Source organism: Glandiceps talaboti, chromosome 6 (assembly GCF_964340395.1).
Source record: "Glandiceps talaboti chromosome 6, keGlaTala1.1, whole genome shotgun sequence".
Taxonomy (NCBI): domain Eukaryota; kingdom Metazoa; phylum Hemichordata; class Enteropneusta; family Spengelidae; genus Glandiceps; species Glandiceps talaboti.
The window spans coordinates 10,647,379-10,665,767 of NC_135554.1; the positions used below are offsets into that span (position 1 = coordinate 10,647,379).

The 18,389-nt window shown below is 33.1% G+C and overlaps 1 protein-coding gene across 1 annotated transcript in view; it reads right to left on the reverse strand.

Annotated features, from left to right (window-relative positions):
* The window catches only part of LOC144436823 (receptor-type tyrosine-protein phosphatase T-like), a 50,026-nt gene that overhangs the window by 16,270 nt on the left and 15,367 nt on the right, over positions 1-18,389 (reverse strand). Inside the window, exons 9-24 of the mRNA XM_078125682.1 lie at positions 17,139-17,209; positions 16,366-16,618; positions 15,326-15,549; positions 14,945-15,014; positions 12,917-13,023; positions 12,104-12,299; positions 11,203-11,332; positions 10,651-10,903; positions 10,106-10,151; positions 8,919-9,030; positions 8,192-8,340; positions 6,836-7,236; positions 6,323-6,410; positions 5,112-5,188; positions 3,598-3,634; positions 2,078-2,175 (exon numbers count right to left, since the gene is read on the reverse strand). Of these exons, the coding sequence (XP_077981808.1) occupies positions 2,078-2,175; positions 3,598-3,634; positions 5,112-5,188; positions 6,323-6,410; positions 6,836-7,236; positions 8,192-8,340; positions 8,919-9,030; positions 10,106-10,151; positions 10,651-10,903; positions 11,203-11,332; positions 12,104-12,299; positions 12,917-13,023; positions 14,945-15,014; positions 15,326-15,549; positions 16,366-16,618; positions 17,139-17,209 (2,312 nt within the window). The remainder of the gene's footprint in view (positions 1-2,077; positions 2,176-3,597; positions 3,635-5,111; positions 5,189-6,322; positions 6,411-6,835; positions 7,237-8,191; positions 8,341-8,918; positions 9,031-10,105; positions 10,152-10,650; positions 10,904-11,202; positions 11,333-12,103; positions 12,300-12,916; positions 13,024-14,944; positions 15,015-15,325; positions 15,550-16,365; positions 16,619-17,138; positions 17,210-18,389) is intronic.

Here is an 18,389-nt window from a genome sequence, read left to right on the forward strand (position 1 = left end):
CGTCTCGTCTCCGACTATTTTTGTTTTTGTCAAAAAAAATTAACATGCCGAAGAGCTAGAGACATGAGAGAGCTATATGGCTAGACATGTCTAACGTTTGCGTTTTGCATTGACGTGGAAGCGCGATGTGTTCAAATCATAGACCCTCCACCCATGGTTAAATGTACTGTGTATGCTGTGTCCAGATGAACCGGCGCAGTAATTTTCCTGGTAGACACAACAATGAAATTGCGACGATAGTGGTGCGTCTTTTGACGTTGATTTCGACACAGATACATGTTATGTATCAAAATAAAAACAATCGAATCTGAGTACGATGCTTCAAAGCAAAACATAGTACATGTACAATCGCGACCGGACTATGCATTGTTACTCCAAGAAAATACCATCATACTAAATATGTTTTATGAAGCTAACTAGCTTCTTTATTAGTTAAAATACCACTCTCAAAGCAATTGGTATATTTTCCGTCCTTTTAATGTTCACACAAGTGGGGAACTCCTCTAAATTGAACGAGAACCCAGGGAACATTTACCCTCTCACCGGAAACCACTACGTTTATTTTACATAAAACCTGAGACCGCTATATAACGTAGCTTGACACTCTGCTTTCCATAAAAGGAAGAAGGCTCCGCCCTCAATTCTTTCGCAAACATATGCAAATGAGGAAGTTAATTTTTAACCCCAATAGCCAAAATCGCATGTCGAATAGTGGGCGTTGGCTACATTTGAACTGACAGATTTCATATTTTTTGGCCAATAGAATGGTCATAACATGGAAAAAACAAATTTTCGAAGGTGATAAAGGATGTGACACTTACAACTTTTCTGTAAGGAATGTGTTAAACGTTTTTTGTTTGTCTCAACTCACAACACATGTTTTTGTTACTTTCTCAAGTTTACATTTTGTAAAGAATTGCGTTACTTTGTGGAAATTAGCAACCTCAAAGAGTACCCGACAATAACAAACACAGTAGGATCTTATTCACCACGTCAGTGGCTCCAAAACCGTGTCTCAGATTTGTGATTGCTTCTTTTGTTCGAAAGTAAGACGGATTTAAATGAGACATATATGGTTTATTTGGACACTATTTATTATTATTTATATATCTTCGTAACAAAAACAGACAGGACAAATCTGAGACACGGTTTTGTAGCCACTGACGTGGTGATAAACATTGTGCGTCGTTTTCTATTGTTGGTCGAAATTTGAAGGAGCTAATTTTTGTTGAACGAAAAATGCAAATTATCACGTATGTAGAGGTCACGTGACCGGAAGTACATAAAACCAAATTTTATTAATTTCATTGTAAAGAGTGGATCAAGAGCTTTCAGAAAATGTATAGTTATGGATGTGTGTAATCATTACTTTCTTAACTGCAAACCAATATCAACAAGGGAAATTTTGTGTGGTCTAATACCTTAAGACAGTGTATGAAAATCTATTAAAATTTTACCAGGTGTTTTTAGCTTAAATATTACAAGTTCCCAAGCCTTCACAAGAACACTGCTCTAATTTAGTCACATACTGTGGAAGCTCAATGTTAGAATACATCGGAAGGACACTATATTAAGTTTAATGATTATACCACATATGTGATGGGAATATAGCAGAGAGAAGAATGCTGTGGTAGTACAGCCAGTCTGAAAACTTCTTTTGGCATTTCCATGCATGAATGAGGAAATGACGGCGTGGGTGTACATCATAGATTAAGAAAATACAGAAGGAAGTCATAACAGTGAATCAACCTTTGGGGTTATAATTAGCATATTAACCATTTGAAGCCTATTTTTATTTGGGAAGCTTATATGGAATATTACGCAGTAGTCATGCAGGTATTAATGAGAGGAAATACCAAAAATAGTAGCCTTTTAGAAACTCTACAGTACACCTAGACACTGATTAAAGTGCAACAGAAAACTTTGTCATATCCTACACATTGGGATGATTACATGCATGTGTACACTATTCAATACACTGAGTCATGTAATCAAGCTACGACTTAATAGTTACATCCTGAAGCGGAGAAAAATGACAAAACGTCATCTAATAGTAAACACTTCTTAGAATTCTTACCTTGCCATTTTCAACTAAATTTGTAGCCATCAGAATAGAAGTGATATTCTTTTGCCATATCATTCTCCATAAATCATCAACAGTCAGAGGATTTGGTCCTGGATAGAAAAAAATTTAGGTGACTGAGTAATAATTTTTAACAATTAGCTAACATAGATATAGAAAAAAATGGCCCCCAAGAAAACAATTATAATTGTATTTAATTTGTATGGTTCCACTGATAAGACAATGATAATGTATGGATACGGGATTGAAACCCTAGCCTTCACGTACAGATACTCTCACATAGTCATACAATATATATATCAAAAGTACTGTATGAATGAAAACTTGCAATGTCATACATTTTGTATCAGGGGTCACATTAGACATTAAGCTGAAAGCTATTTCCGGACTTCCCATTTACCCTTCTCTTGTTACCATTACTTTATTTTACCACTCTTTCCTGTATGTTTGGGTAAATAAACCACTGTTACAACAAGATATCATGATCATACAAACATGGATCTGAAGTTCTTTCATGTCACTTGCTGCATAACAAAGATATCACTATTTTATGTTAACTAATTTAATAGCAAGCTCAAGTTTTGAAATTGGTGGTTATGTGTGACAATTCGTCACTGTATTTTCTGTCAGTTTACCATTGCTTGTTCCACATAATTCTCCTAGCCCTGATAACTATAGCTATATTTAAAGAGGGGTCTGTCTTTGAAATGTGTGTTTGTTTGTGTGTGTGAGGAGGGGGGGGGGGGGGGGGGTGTTTTAGGAACCTTTTCTACAGGGACAAGTTTAAAGTGGCCATATGGATGAGGATTGTGTATTTATTTTGGATTTCTAATTTCTAATTCAATTTTATCATGGTGTCCTACTTGAAAAATCAACATATGCAGTGTCCCCCTTGTTTGTAACTCAATAAACTGCAAAAGCCTAACAAAAAAACTGTGTAAAATATTTGTTATTGTATGTACGTGTACAATGTACAATGACAAACTTTTAACACGTTTTTTAGCTTTTTGCAATGTATTGAGTTACAAACACAGACTTAGTCAATGTTGTTTCACATTCCTTTTTCAAGTAGGAAGAGAAGTAGACTGTCGATAGTCGCTCGCACCATTTTTTCCTACGTTATCAGTATGCGATTATAGTAGTATTGTGTCGAATCGGAGCATGGCGACGACTTAAGTTAAGATAAAACATAGGAAAAAAAGGCGCGAGTGACTGTCGACAGTCTAGGAGAGAAGATCAAATAGTTTTATAGAATAAAAATCCACTACATCTTCATCCATATGGCCATATTAACTTACATGTATGTTAAACCCAATATAGATAATGATATCAGAACATCAAAACCAGCTATTAGTATTAGGTTTAATGACAGCAAAATTCAATCAATTCTGACTTTTGTGAAAGATTGATTTAAAGTTAACCCTATAAAGGTTGACACCTTCTTTTTAGTGTGCAATTATATAAATTTATAAGGAACAAAGTCCTTGAAAGGTTAAAAGGAGTGTAATAATTACCTTGAGTAGCGATGTAAGCCTTTTCTTTCTTGTAACCCTTGAGAAATGAAAGTGATAGAATTTGTGAGTAAAATGTTGTATAACATGTCCTTAAAAGTACAGAATGAGTGTTTCACAGTAGTAATTACATAGAATAATCTCAAAATATAGGACTGAATTACTGTTGCAAACATTAGGACATCAAATCCAGGTTGGTTGTAAATGTGGATCAAGATTACTATTTCATATTTTAGTGCAGTCAAAATCAAATCAAATCAAATCAATTCAATTTAATTTAATATAATTTTTTATTTTATTTTATTCAATTTAATTCAATTCAAATCAATTCAAATCAATTCAATAATTCAATTCAATTCAATTCAATTCAATTCAAATCAATTCAATTCAAAAACGTCCATTACATGAAAAACAAATACCTATACATGAAAAGAATGCTATCCACAGACAACACATATCAAAACTGATACAGTAGGAGTAACTGATGACACAATGAAGTGATAGTAGGGGAATTATCATAAAATCAAATCAAATATCTGAAACATATCTGAAATACTCATAACATGAATCTCTTTTATCTGATCTTGTGATTTTGTGTTCTTATTTCCTGGTTGCATATGTGTATTTGTGTGACGAATAAAAAGACACAATATTAGCTGTAATCAAGTACAAAATACAGATTGAATCTTTGGCTAATTTTGCAACTGAGTGGTCTTTTTTAAGAAGTTTGAATTAAAATCAATGGCACTGTGAATATTCTAAAGAATATTTTAAGTACATCCACAAAGCAAGCACACATAAATTTTTACAACTAGAAAATTGCAATATAAATAGCATTATACTATATCATACATTGAATTAAAAGATTCATTCTGCCTTCAACAGTTTCGAAAGCAGTTTGAAAACTTACCTTTTTATATTTCATATGTTTTACCTTATAAGTATTTTCCTAATATCGGGATATTTTTAAGTCTTTCAAATAGCGTATTTGTGTTGCTTTTATGTATTTTTTTGGCATTTCCTGTCAATTGTACAGTGCATTGTGACTATTTTTTTTGGCATTTCCTGTCAATTGTACAGTGCATTGTGACTATTTTTCTAATGTAATCCACTTTACGACTGTCAACATCAGACAAACAGCACCTGTTACAAAATAGGGAAGTAAACAACTGATAGACTTATATCACATCATCATTTGATAGGAACAGCTGTAAGGTCTCTTTACATAATACTTCACATTCAAAAAACAAATTAGAAGTTCCCAAGGCATTTCATGCACAGATAAAGAGGCCCTAAAACTGTTCCTATGAAACCATGAAATGGAATACTCCTGTTCCACTGCTGTGTCAAGTGTTATAAATTCAATATATTTGTTTACTTTCCTTGTTTCTGTTTGTCCAAAGTCTGGTGTCTGGCAGTAGTATAAGAAATAAAGATTACGATTAAGGTTAGGATTATTTTTTTTTTTAATTTGTTATTAGCCCCATAGATATTATTTTGTAAACTTTTAAACTTACATCAATGTAGCTGGCATTAATGTAGTCAGAATTTGGGTCACCTTCCTTTGGTTCCAACACTACTCTTGAATGGTCATCTGTACAATGGTAAGCAAAACAGAAAAAGAAAAATTATTAGTTGTCAAAAGCCATGTTCAGGAAAGTTAATAATATCACTATAACACAAGCAAATATTATCATCAAGATAAACTTTATAAATAATAAACAGTCTCCCATTTCTAGGTAAAAGGGGGTGTTAATCTAGCCCTCTGGTGATTTCAGAGAACTTTGAAGTGAACTCAATTAATACTACATTTGTATGTATGTTATTTGTATGTATGTAAGTATGTATGTATGTATGTATGTATGTACATGTATGTATGTATGTATGTATGTATGTATGTATGTATGTATGTATGTATGCACGCACGCACACACGTACGTATGTACGTACGTACGTATGTACGTACGTACGTATGTGATTCTAACTGGTGACAATATATTGTATAGAATCCTAAACTCAAAACACAATGATTTCACATCTAGTTTCTACAAACAACAAAGTCCCATCATCATGAAGGAATTTCTCCTGGTTCCTGACATCAAAAATGGTATTTGGTCTCTGGACTGTCTTGTGAGCAAATTCTAGCAATAACACTGGCATTAATCATTAATTCAGCCATATATTAGGATAGTGTAGTGACCATTGAGGAATGTGAGAATAAACAATAGATAACGATAATAATTAAATAAAATAAATGTAATATTCATCATTGTAAATCACAGCCTCTTTTACAACACAGTCCAAAATGCTCTGTCTTGACATTTCGTAGTGTCATGGAATATATACAATATCAGCTATTATATCAAGAATGTGTGATATCATATATTAATAATCATTCATTGATAAATAGAAGTCTTAGTCTAATAGACATTTCATTTGAAAATTTACATTTATTGTCATATTATTAAATGTTATCCCTAACAGTTTTCTTTGTTCAGCCAAGGAAAAGACGATTTGACCTAATTGAAGATTAACGAGCAACTGTCGTAATGAAGTAACCAATTACAATTGCTTGTCAGTTTGTGATGGATTACTACTGACATGGACTGTACAGCATTTCCAAAGCAGGAGGTTTAGCTAGATTTTCGGTAAAATTTGTCTGTTTGACTATACGTGCGAAGATAGTGATTGTAGAAAATGTCAACAGGCTTAGGACTAGACTACTTACATGCAAGAATGTTACGGAATCTGTTCTTCTTTACATTCTCTGGTATCTTGGCAGCATCAACTGATTTAATCTGGCCTTGTGGTAATGCCTGGAATAAACAAATTAAAAATTATTGGTTAAACTTTCTACAACATTGATCACAGAATTTCTAGGAATATCTGAAAAGAGAACTGATGTACCAGAATCCTATGTGATTTGAGTGCAAGTATTGTGTACACTCATATATGGAGTTCTGTTATTTCCATATTTCATATTTACCTACAATAGTATATATATGAATAAAACAGTCACATCCACATGATTTCACGTACATGTATGCATTGATTGCACTCTCTCATTTGCATACAGATACAGGTAATCAATATTATTTATTGTATTGCTCTCCAGTATAAATACCTAGCGTATGAACATGTTACATAAGTCATAATCTAAAATAACCATTAAATTTTATAATATAAAATAGTTTTTTTTTAATTCAAGTTATGGTGATTTTCACACTATTTTTTCTTTTACCTTGTATTCAGTCTTAAACTCATCAGCACCTCTCTTCTTCATGATATACTCAGACAGATCCTCTACCTTAATAACATGTTCAGTGTCTTGTATTCCAGTTGGTTTGGGGGCAGGTTCAGGTTTGGCAGACCTTCCTTGTTGAGAATCTTGCAGAGGTTTGACAGTCAAAGTTGGCTTTCCTGACTGAGGTTTAGCAGCAACATTAGGTTTTCCAGTAACTGATTTTCTGAACTTTGGTGGCTTTTCTTGATCTGGTATTTCAACAACAATGTTTTCACTTGATGTTGGCTCCGGTTGAAGGTTGGTAGCTCCATTTGTTCTACTTTTCTTATCTGTCTTAAGTTCATTGACATTGGCATAGGGTTGTGCATCATCACTCTCATTCAGTTTGGAGTTCATATCTAAAGTAAACAAACAAAATACAGTGTACAAGGTATGTGGTAGAGTGAATGTATTTAGCAATAAGAAATTTTACAATATTACTGTTTACACGAAAATTTCTATTGTTATCAAATGGACATGATCTGGATCTTGTACATAAACAGTTATGTACTTTTTGTTATCTTATATTTCAGAACGAAAACTCCCTTACATGTAATGATGTGCACCTTAATGAAACATGTCGATTAAGCACCAGTAATCACTGGCAGAACTCATATGTTATAGGCTGGTATAACATCATATTAATATATGAAATCTTTTCACATTTTTCGCATGTCTTTCTATTCAAAGTGCTTGATGCTGATTCAAGTTAAAATAAGACTAAGCAGGCATTATGCACTGAAAGGGCTGCAATGGGTGGTTATGCTCCCCGGGTAGTTGAGGAAGACTAAAGGGCCATTGTGTCATTCTGATCCAAGCCAGGGGTAATAATTGTAAAGCTTGGGAAAGCGCTATATAAGAACCCAACAACACTATTATTATTATTATTAACTTTAAATCATACATGTATTGTCATCTCAGCCAACAAAAGTTCCAAGTATTTCTTTGATAATTCCCTTCACTCAATTTTGTACACATTTATTTCAAACCCTACAGCAAAATTAACTTTTGAAATGCCGTTGCTTTAGATCATAGCTGGTCATTCGTTCTTCACCAATTACGGTCATACACCCAAACTTTGTACAATGCAGTTTGGAAATAACATGATGTGATGTATTTTAATGCAATTCAGGGCATGCATCCTCATTAAACCAATACTTGATTAAATGTATTGATTACAGAAGTATTTAATGTGCATTAAATTATGGAAAACATGTTCAGTTCGAGCACATGTAACTTTAAGCAAAATCAGCATGAGTACATATGATAAATGGTGGTATATAAAAATGAGAGACGGTGGTATTTCTTTCTTACCTTCCTGTGTATTGTAGTATACGTTCTGATATCCTGAGTCACCAGTAGTTTGTGGATAGCCAGAGTCACTTGTGTTTTGGTCATTGAACTCTTCCTGGTGAAGATGACCATTACCCTTAGAGTCTTTTGTGTGTTGGAAGCCATTATATCTAAAATAGATGAAAAGCGAAACAAAGATTGTTATCTGGCTATTTTAACATTTGTTCACACTAGGACTACCATTCTGTGATATTCACACCAAGGTATAATTCACATACATGCAAATCATGAACAAACCAATGTGAGTAATGGAAACATAATATTCACAGCAGGGCAATTTTTTTTCCATATCAGTCATCAATATCATGTTAAATCAATCAATCAATCAATCCAATTTATATAGTGCCAATCTCTACAGGAATGTCCTGTTCAGTAGAACTAAATGGTAGCACAACATACATGTAGGCGTTGGTAAACAAATAAGCTTTCACTTTTGTTTTGACATGTACAAATACATGCACCAAACTTAAACCATTCAGTTCATGATTCAGTTGATATGCGAGTTAAAACCCACATGGCACATCAAAACATACAAATTACTAAATATGTTAAACAATTCTTTCCAAATAATTCACTGTGTTAATGCCATTAGTTTCAGCATATGTATCTCTCTTTTTCTATAGTGTTTACTTATTAGAATAAGTTCATAGCTATTGGTGCTTCTGATTACATTTGTATCCTATCTTACCTTCGGAGAAAGAAGATTGCTACGATAATGATAGCACAAAGTAGCAACGCCCCAATAACTCCTCCAACTATGGCTCCTGTTGATGAACCTGGTTGATCAGTAGATCTATCAGCTAAATGCACACACAAACAAAAATGTGAGATTAGATGGAACAATTACAAGTTTTCTCAAATTAACAGCTGAATATATTTCTGTATGTAGTAGCTTAAACTTTAACACAAGATAAATCCTAGACTAATTCTGACAGTAGATGTACATATTTTAACACTTACTTCGTTAAGTTTCAAGTCAAATGGTGAATATTTTTCTATGATACAGAAATCTCAGATGTATATGCTATGTTAGCAGGAGACAGGGAACAAATTATAATATCACACATGTATGTATTGTAACTAGGTAAAGTGGAAGAAACTAAATTAAGCATTGTAACTCTACTTTTCAAATAAACTGCAGGAAGAAAATTGTTTTCAAAGTACATGTAGTTGTTCATTCACCATATATAAAGTAATTGTACAGAAAAAATATTTATTTAGTAAATCACTATGAGATGAATAGTATTAAAGTGGCCATATGGATGAGGATTGGGTATTTATTTTGGATGTTTAAATTATAAACTTAAACAAATTTATCATGACTTCCTACTTGACAAGTCAATGTGAAACAACATGAAACAAGTATGTGTAAAAAGTATATTGTACGGGGGGGGGGGGGGGGGGGGGGTATATGTACAATAACAAACATTTTACACATTTATTAATCTTTTGCAATTTATTGACTTACAAACAAGGATTTTGTATATGTTGTCTCACAATGATTTTTCAAGTAGGAAGCCATTTCAAAATCATTTTATACATTAAAAATCCAAAATAAATACCCAATCCTCGGCCATGGATGTATACATTCCCTTATGAAAATTAAATAATGCGGCACTGAGCACAGCATTTAACTAGTTCGCAAAATGAGCTAGGCCGTATCAAGCAGACAATTTCAGAAGTATGTATTTGTTATGTATATTATACAGCTGTATACATGATAAATTTCCTAAATTACGATGTAAAAGTCTTTCCATTATACCGAACCATCCAAAATACCTTGTAAAAAATTTCAGAATTACATTGCATAAAACAAATTTCGACAAATGTATGTAGTGTAGAGTTTTACAACAAACATATTAAGCATATTATTACCTGGAATTTGTGTGTTTGGTGTGCTATCTAACGAATACGAAGTTTCCTTGAAAGAAAGAAAACATCAAAATATTACATTATTAATAATATGATAAAAGTGAGCATTGTCCAATATGTTCATCATAGATTTACAAGTATATGAGATTTGATCAAAGTCATATACATGTATATAATTATATATATTGAAATTCTGCAATTTTTTAAAATGTCACTGCTGCAACTAAATATGAAATATTGTGAGACAGATACGCTCAGGATTGTGACATCTGATGATTTAGTAAATATTTGTATGTTACTCAACTGTTAACATAACACCCATGGTTCTGACGTAACATCACATGGTCCTAAGAATGTCAAGAGCGTTTAGATTGTCAAGATGCTAGATTCAAATCCACATTGCTGTTTTGTGTCAGTTTCCTGTCCCTCTCTTCCGTGATGTTTACAATACTTATAGACACCATGCAATTTATTTTAAAGTTTCATCTCTTAAATGACTGGTGAAATATGGAAAACATGGAATTATCAATTTACTCAAAGCTTCTTACCCCAGAAATATCACTTGCAAATCCATAATAAATATAATAGAGTCTTCCTGGTGTCAGTGGTGCATTGAGATAACCACCATACACACCACCATCTCCAATTATAAAAGTCAGTGGTAAGTCTTCCAGTGGAATAGATGCAGTGATGTAGTATGGCACATTACTATCATTATAACTGGATAGTTGGTCAGGATCTACTTCTCGTTTCCTTCTCCTTGCAGACGGCTCATCGTACTCGGCAACAATAATGTAATCACTGAAAATGAATGTTTGTATTGCACAATTATTAACAATCCCGAACTTAAAACAATTCAATGTGATATTAATGTTTGTGGCCAGGGTATGGACATTGCTATCACGGCTGTGCAGCAAAAGAGCCCAACTTTAGACAGGCCTGTAAGCCATACTATCAAGTTTCATTATTATCATATACTGAGGTTAAATCATGCAACACGTATGATTATCAAACACATAGATATATCATAAATGTAGATATATTTACAAAAGGATATGCACAGCTTAGTGCGACATTAAAAAGTTAGACAAGATACTTACAGAGGAGTAGAATCACTTGATAGAGAAGACTCTTCTGAAAGTTGTGGCAGCGTAACCGCAGCAGTTGTGTCAGTAAAAGAAGTTGGTTGATTGTGGTCTTCTGTGTAGGACAGTTCTTCTGACACATCAACTGCAATGTAAAGATTGCAATGTTCTTTCATATTTTGACTTACATGAACAGAAGCTCACACAGAAGTTATGTTTTTGACTATACCTAGGTAAATTTAAAGCCATGTGCATTTGTTTTTGTTTTTCATTCCTTCTGATATCTCAAGATTGAGAAGTGCTACATTCATTTGGGTTTCATACAATGATAGCTCAGATGGTTGGAAGTCATTTCCCCCAAAAAAAATTAATTTTGTAATTTTTTCTAGTTTTTGCGTGGTCTCAAACCTTAATGGTGATTTTCCCAACTTGTAATTTTTTGTGTACAAGAAATACCCCTCTGGTAGAAAGAGGATTAATTAATGCACGCCTACAATGGCATTAACAATTCTCTTCTGGAATGGAAAGGTTTAATATTAAGTAACTCATCAATGCATGTCATAAATGATAGTCTGGCAGTTCTTACATTTCACAGCAGTCCGGCTATATGCATGAACATGTTAATTTTACCCTTTTCTCACTTTCCACCTCTTTGCACACATTTTGTGATGTAAGCTTTGACCCCATCATTCCAAACTTTTGATAACTGTTCCTGCTTTTACTACACATGCTCACCTGATGCTATAATTCATCACTTTGTCACAAATTTGAAACCTATTTTTATTTTCATATTTTTCATATCATTATATTTTTTTGTTAATCAATCCACTTTCCTTTTTTGTAATAGTCATGATGTCCATCTAGTATGTCTAAAATGTTACTGCACGTACACAAGCAAAGTCTTTTTTATCCATACCTGTAAAAGTTGTACCAGTAACTACTGTATTAGGTTCTCCAAATCCTTTGGAAGTACTTGCATTCACTTTTATCTCATATGTGGTTCCTGCACTTAAGTCTGTGAGTGTGTAGGTAAATATGTCTCCATCAAAAAGAAAAGACTTAGAATCTGCCTTGGTATTTGTGAAGACAGAATCCCCAGATATATATTCCACCTGAAAGCAAAATGAGTCATGTCATTTCTGTAATTATAATTTTACAAATTAATCAATACATAATTATAACTAAGTACAAAAATGGCTGGAATTTCCAGACTACCGGTAGTTGTGCATCTGTTATATTCTTATTAGTATTGTCTAATTGTGTAAACCTTGTGATTCCTTTGACCTGACATGTGATCAATAATCTACACAGGCGCCATATCAAATTTTGGCACCCAGGGTACAAGTGTTTCAGTGACCCCAACAACTGAATGAATTCTTTTGATACAAGAAACTTTTTCAGAAATTGTAAAATCTTTGATAATGCCTTAAACATTTGGACAGATGTATATATGACATCAGATTATGAAGCAGCTGACTGAAATCATTCCTATTCACTGATGAACAGCAAGTAGATAAGATTTTAAATCTCCATGGTTACTTCTAATTGTGGAGGATTATGAGAAATTTTGATGATTTGCTTGATGAATTTTCTTGACCCATTCATTAAATTACCATTTGACAATAGTTGTAATTGCAATTATAAAGAAATGAATTGTGTGGTAAAAAATAGTACAAAGATCATATATCAAAAGGTATGAACCAACAAGTGTCACTATGGTATCACCTACCCCATAGTGTTTAATGTCACCACTAAATACTGCAGGTTCTGTCCATGACACTTCCATGCTATTTTCTGTAATCTTGCTGACGATAACAGTTTCAGGCATACCAGGGACTAAATAAGAGAATAATATAAAGACAGAAACAACATTTGATCTTTGCATTAATGCGATGTCATACTTTGAACAACCAAAATATTTATTACTAGTACAACTGCTGACATCAAAGCATTGACAAATGGAACCAGTTGCAAACAGGGAAAGTACACAAATGAATTGGATTATATAACACTTGGAAGTTGGAACAGCATGTTGGAAGTATGGAGACATTTGTATAGCCTCTTCACGTGTACATATAATAGTTCACATACACAAACAAATTTGAGGTTACCCTGCCTTTTCTTGTACACATAAAGAGGCCATAAAACTGTTTGTATCAATGCATGAAATGTAACCATACAAGTCTTTGTTGTTCCAACATGTTGTGCCAATTAGTGTTATTAATCCAATTCAGTTGTTTACTTTTCCTGTTTGTTACTGGTTCTGTTCATCAATGCTTCAATGTTGGCAGTTGTAGAGTAAACATAAAGAAGAAAGATATAACCAGTGTTTATTCAGGACACTGCCGGAGCAAACTCCTACAAATCAATGCTATCCACCACTGCCTTCAATGTCAGTCACTTTTGCTCTAGCGATCACAAAGTTTACATCATATTGTTCACTACCTTCTTTAACTGCACACAACATTCAGGGTGTCAATAATAATCAATTATTGAATAGAATATATTGAAATTCAGAAATATATTCCATTACATTGTGATTATATTCAATTACACCAAAATCACATACCGGTATACATGACTGTATACAAATCTAGTAGTTGTATGTGTAGTTGTATGTAGGTTCCAGTACCTGTACATACAATGTACTTGAAGTTCCCAAAAATATTTCTATTAATATGGAAATTTCACCAAACAGAAAAATTTATTCATATGTTAATTGTTTATGAACAAATTTGCCCTTAAATACAATTTTTAGCATTAGCATTTGCATGCTATGGTCTTGTGATGAATCCAATATGGCCCCTACTGATGCAGCATTGCCTATCACCCTTATACAAGGCATAGTTGTTTGGTTGTTGCTGTAGGTGTGGATATGGTTTCTATGCTGTGGATGTGGCCATTGTTTCTATGCTGTGGGTGTGGCCATGGTTTCTATGCTGTGGATGTGGCCATGGTTTCTATGCTGTGGGTGTGGCCATGGTTTCTATACTGTGGGTGTGACCATGGTTGATATGCTGTGGGTGTGGCCATGGTTTCTATGCTGTGGATGTGGCCATGGCTTCTATGCTGTGGGTGTGGCCATGGTTTCTATGCTGTGGCCCATGGTTTCTATGCTCTTTACCATTGTAAAAAGATAGTCATCTAGCTGTTGCTATGGGTGTACTCTTTACTGCGAGCCATAGTTGTGTCCATGTTTTGAATGTGTGCTGTGTCTACCATGTGCAACCACTGTTGTCGTCTAAAATACTAGGATACTGTCATTTGCCCATTTCTATGGAGGTTTTTCTTCTTTCTAGACATATCTATATGAATTTAGTTTTTATTGTTATGTTCAATTGACTTCCAATAACTGGCATCTGTGAACTTGAAAGTTCAATTTGCTGTTGCTATGGTCCTGCACTTGGTTGCTAGATACATTGTGTATATCTGTGTCCATTCTGTTAATGTTTGTTCAATTGTGTACCATGCATTCATCACTGTTGTTAGACAGAAAAATACTTTTTCTGTTAGACAGAAAAATACTTTATCCAGTGCCTACAGCACTACTGAACATTATAGTTCAGCTGCACTAAAAACATGGTAATTCATCTCTGGCACCAAACAAATACTGTACAAAATACAAAGGCAATACAAAATATAATATTACATAATAGTGAACAATTAATAAAATATTTGACAATCATGGATGAGTAACATTCACAAGTATCTTACTCTTAAATACATTGCCTAAATTAATTGGTTTAAAGCATCTTACTTGTTGACATAGTTGTTGCCATAGTTGCTTCACTGTATTCTCCAAGTCCAGCTCCTGTGACAGCCCCAACCTATTTGACATCAAGACCATAAATTTAATTTAACAACATGAATACTATTATTATAAGAAGAAAAATGTGAAAATCTCTTTTAAAAAATGATGGGTTAGTCAGAAGATGCGGAAAAAGTGTACATTTTGGCAATGCTTTTATTTCATAATAATTGTAATTTTAAAAGTCTGGGTGCCTTAGGAATAAAAAAATTCAAAGTTTAATCAAAGCACACAATGAACTATCAATGTAAGTGCACTTCAAGCTAGCCTACATGTGTCAGTTGATGAATTCTTTCAAAATCAAAATGAAAAGTCAAATAGATGGTTTACCTGGACATAATAAGATTCTTCATATTGTAGACCATGAATTCTATATATATTGATGTCTTGTAGATTATCAGTTACATTTATCATTTCATTGTTCTCATCTTCTACTTTCCAGTATTTGATGATATACTGGTTTATCACTCCATTTACTGGTTCAGGTATCAACCATTGGACATCTATGGTAGATGCTTGAGCATCCAATGTAACATTTCTTGGTTCTGAAGGTACTATTATCAAAGAGATAAAGAAATAATGTAATTAACAATGCTCTTTCTTAGCAATGAAACAGGGTTATGTCAACTAGAAATTAACATTTATAATTTTATCATTGTTTCTAAATATCTTGTTTCTAATACCAAACATCATTAACAATCTTAAAGTGGCCATAAGGATGACAAAGTGGTATTTATTTTAGATTTTTAATTCTTATGACAACTCTACTATGTTTACCTAATTGAAAAAAACCCAGTGTGAAACAGCATCGACAAAATCCATGACTGTTTGTAACTCCATAATTTACAAACAGCTAAAAAGAGCATAAAAGGTTTGTAATTATACGTACAATAACAACAACTTTAAACATTTCAAAAATACAACAAGGATTTAGTATATGATATTTCATTGTTTTCTCAAGTATAACTGTATAGTTGAGTTGTTTTATAAATCAAATAGCTAAAATAAATACTCCTTTGTCATCCACATGATATGGCCACTTTAATTTCAAGATGCAACACCCCCCCCCCCAACCCTGACCCCCTGTAACCCCCCACCCCCATCCCCATCCATTACAATGAGGGTTAATAACCTAATCATTTCTTATATCAATCCAGATACCCACGGTTGGGAATGCAATGAGAAATACTTACAATTATGGTGATATCATATCTTCCCTTCAACATTCTACTAACTAAGGTAGATTACAATGACTTAATTATTTGACATGCACTTAAAATACACAAAGTAAATTATATGTATGAGAATACAACTTATCAAGCAATCACAATCTGCTACAGGTACAGAGACATCATTACTTCACTACTTACCATCCTCATCTGTTCTTTCTGTTTCAGGTGAACTCCATGGACTTTGTTCATCTTTGTTGTTGAATAAGATTTCTATTTCATATTCAGTGTAAGCTAACAATCCATCTATGCGAAAGGAAGTTGCAGTACCAATATTTCCTGTGGTCATCTCATAATCATCTCTACTATTTGCCTTTTTGTATCTGATTACAAAGCTTTCAATGTATCCATCTGTACCTCCATAGTTACATTTGATCTCGGGTGATGAAGGCACCTATATAAAAGGATAACAAATGAATTAAACGCAAGGACATGTAACTATTACTACTTAACTTATACCTTAATTAAGTGTGTAATTAAGTTAACAATATATCTGTGTCAAAGGATCAAGATTTACCACCAATTTTGTATTGCTCCTCATAATTATCAGCACAATTTGCCTTTCTGATATCTGACTTCAAAGCTCTTACAATGAGTAACACTGAAGTAAAGCACTTTCTCTATGTGCTACACTCATTTACAGCATTCACAGCAAGTGTAAAAGTATACTTTTTCAATTGGTATATTTACAAGCCTAGCATGTGGCCTTTCTAATGTGGTCAATAAGCAAATGAACCAGTATACTTTTAGTTACACTTGATATGGATGCTATAAACGATAGTGGTACATACAGATAATGCTTTACTTTGGTGTTATGGGTTGTAATGTATCCATCTGTTTCTCCATGGTTACATTGATCTCAAATTCACATAAACTATATAATCATTCTCAGTGTTTTGAAATGATTAACCTACCTTAATATTAAACTGTATTGCATTGGGACTTAATGCATTGGTACTGGTAATAGTAGGTCCTTCTGTTGGCTCTACAATGAAAAACAATTAAAATACAATACAAATTAATACATACATTGCCATTAAGTATGTACATGTACAGTTCTATATTTTTAACTTTGACAATATTATTTGCTATTCTTTTCAAAACAATGCAACAGACAAACGGCAATACATGTATGTGTGTGACACTGTGTACTCATGTATGTATATTGACCAATGTGCAAAATGGGGACAATTTGTTTAAATTAAAAAACATTTCTACTCACAAAATCAAAAAAAAAAATTGGGATTCTCTTCCAAGTAATGTTTTGACTCTGTGAGTAGAAATGTAATTATTTAAATTTACTTTGGCTCATAAAATAGTGAACACAAAAGAATGACATATCTAAATTCTTATCCCATTGGCTTTAGAATTACATTCTTGTCTAAAAGAAATACCCAAACACTGTTCTGAACTTCAAGAAAATATACAATGTACATGATGTCATGTACTTATTTGTTCACCTCTGTTATTCAAAGCAGTTCTATTTATTTATTTTCCATACATGTACAAATTATGTTGATGGGCAATTAATTAATTACTCTGGTCAGTGATTCTAACCTCTATATTATTATTATTTAATATTCATAGTTGTGTCCATCAAAAATGTACAATCACATGTATGGTGAACAGGTTTGGAATTTCATTATGCAAGCCTCCCTATCATAAAACATTTACATGTATTTCTGCAAGTGAAACACACTGCTACACTTTTAGTGAATACAGTATGGTGAAAAACAGCAACAATAAGAATTGTAACAGCAACAAATTTACTGTTAAAAAGTAACAATGCAAGAAATGCTCTGAGAACTAAATAATGAAATTATAATAAACAATTTGTCTTGTCAAAAAGTATGCATACAATGTAGACCATGATGAGTCCCTGCATTGAGACTGTTTCTCTAAATTGTCATAATCTTCAACTTTACTAGTATTTGTAAGTAGATTTTTGTCTGATTGTCGATTTTGATGTATGAGGGCCTCAATGGAAAGAAGCCAACCCTGCAACGCTCTGCATTGTTTAATGCTTATTGAGATATTTTATAAAGATATTTTATAATTATAACACTAAATTATTAATTAAATATAAATTTTTCAACTAAGTAGCCAACAGAAATAGCCTGTCTGGTCTCATCATTTTCCTTTACATCTGCAAGTTTGTTTTGATA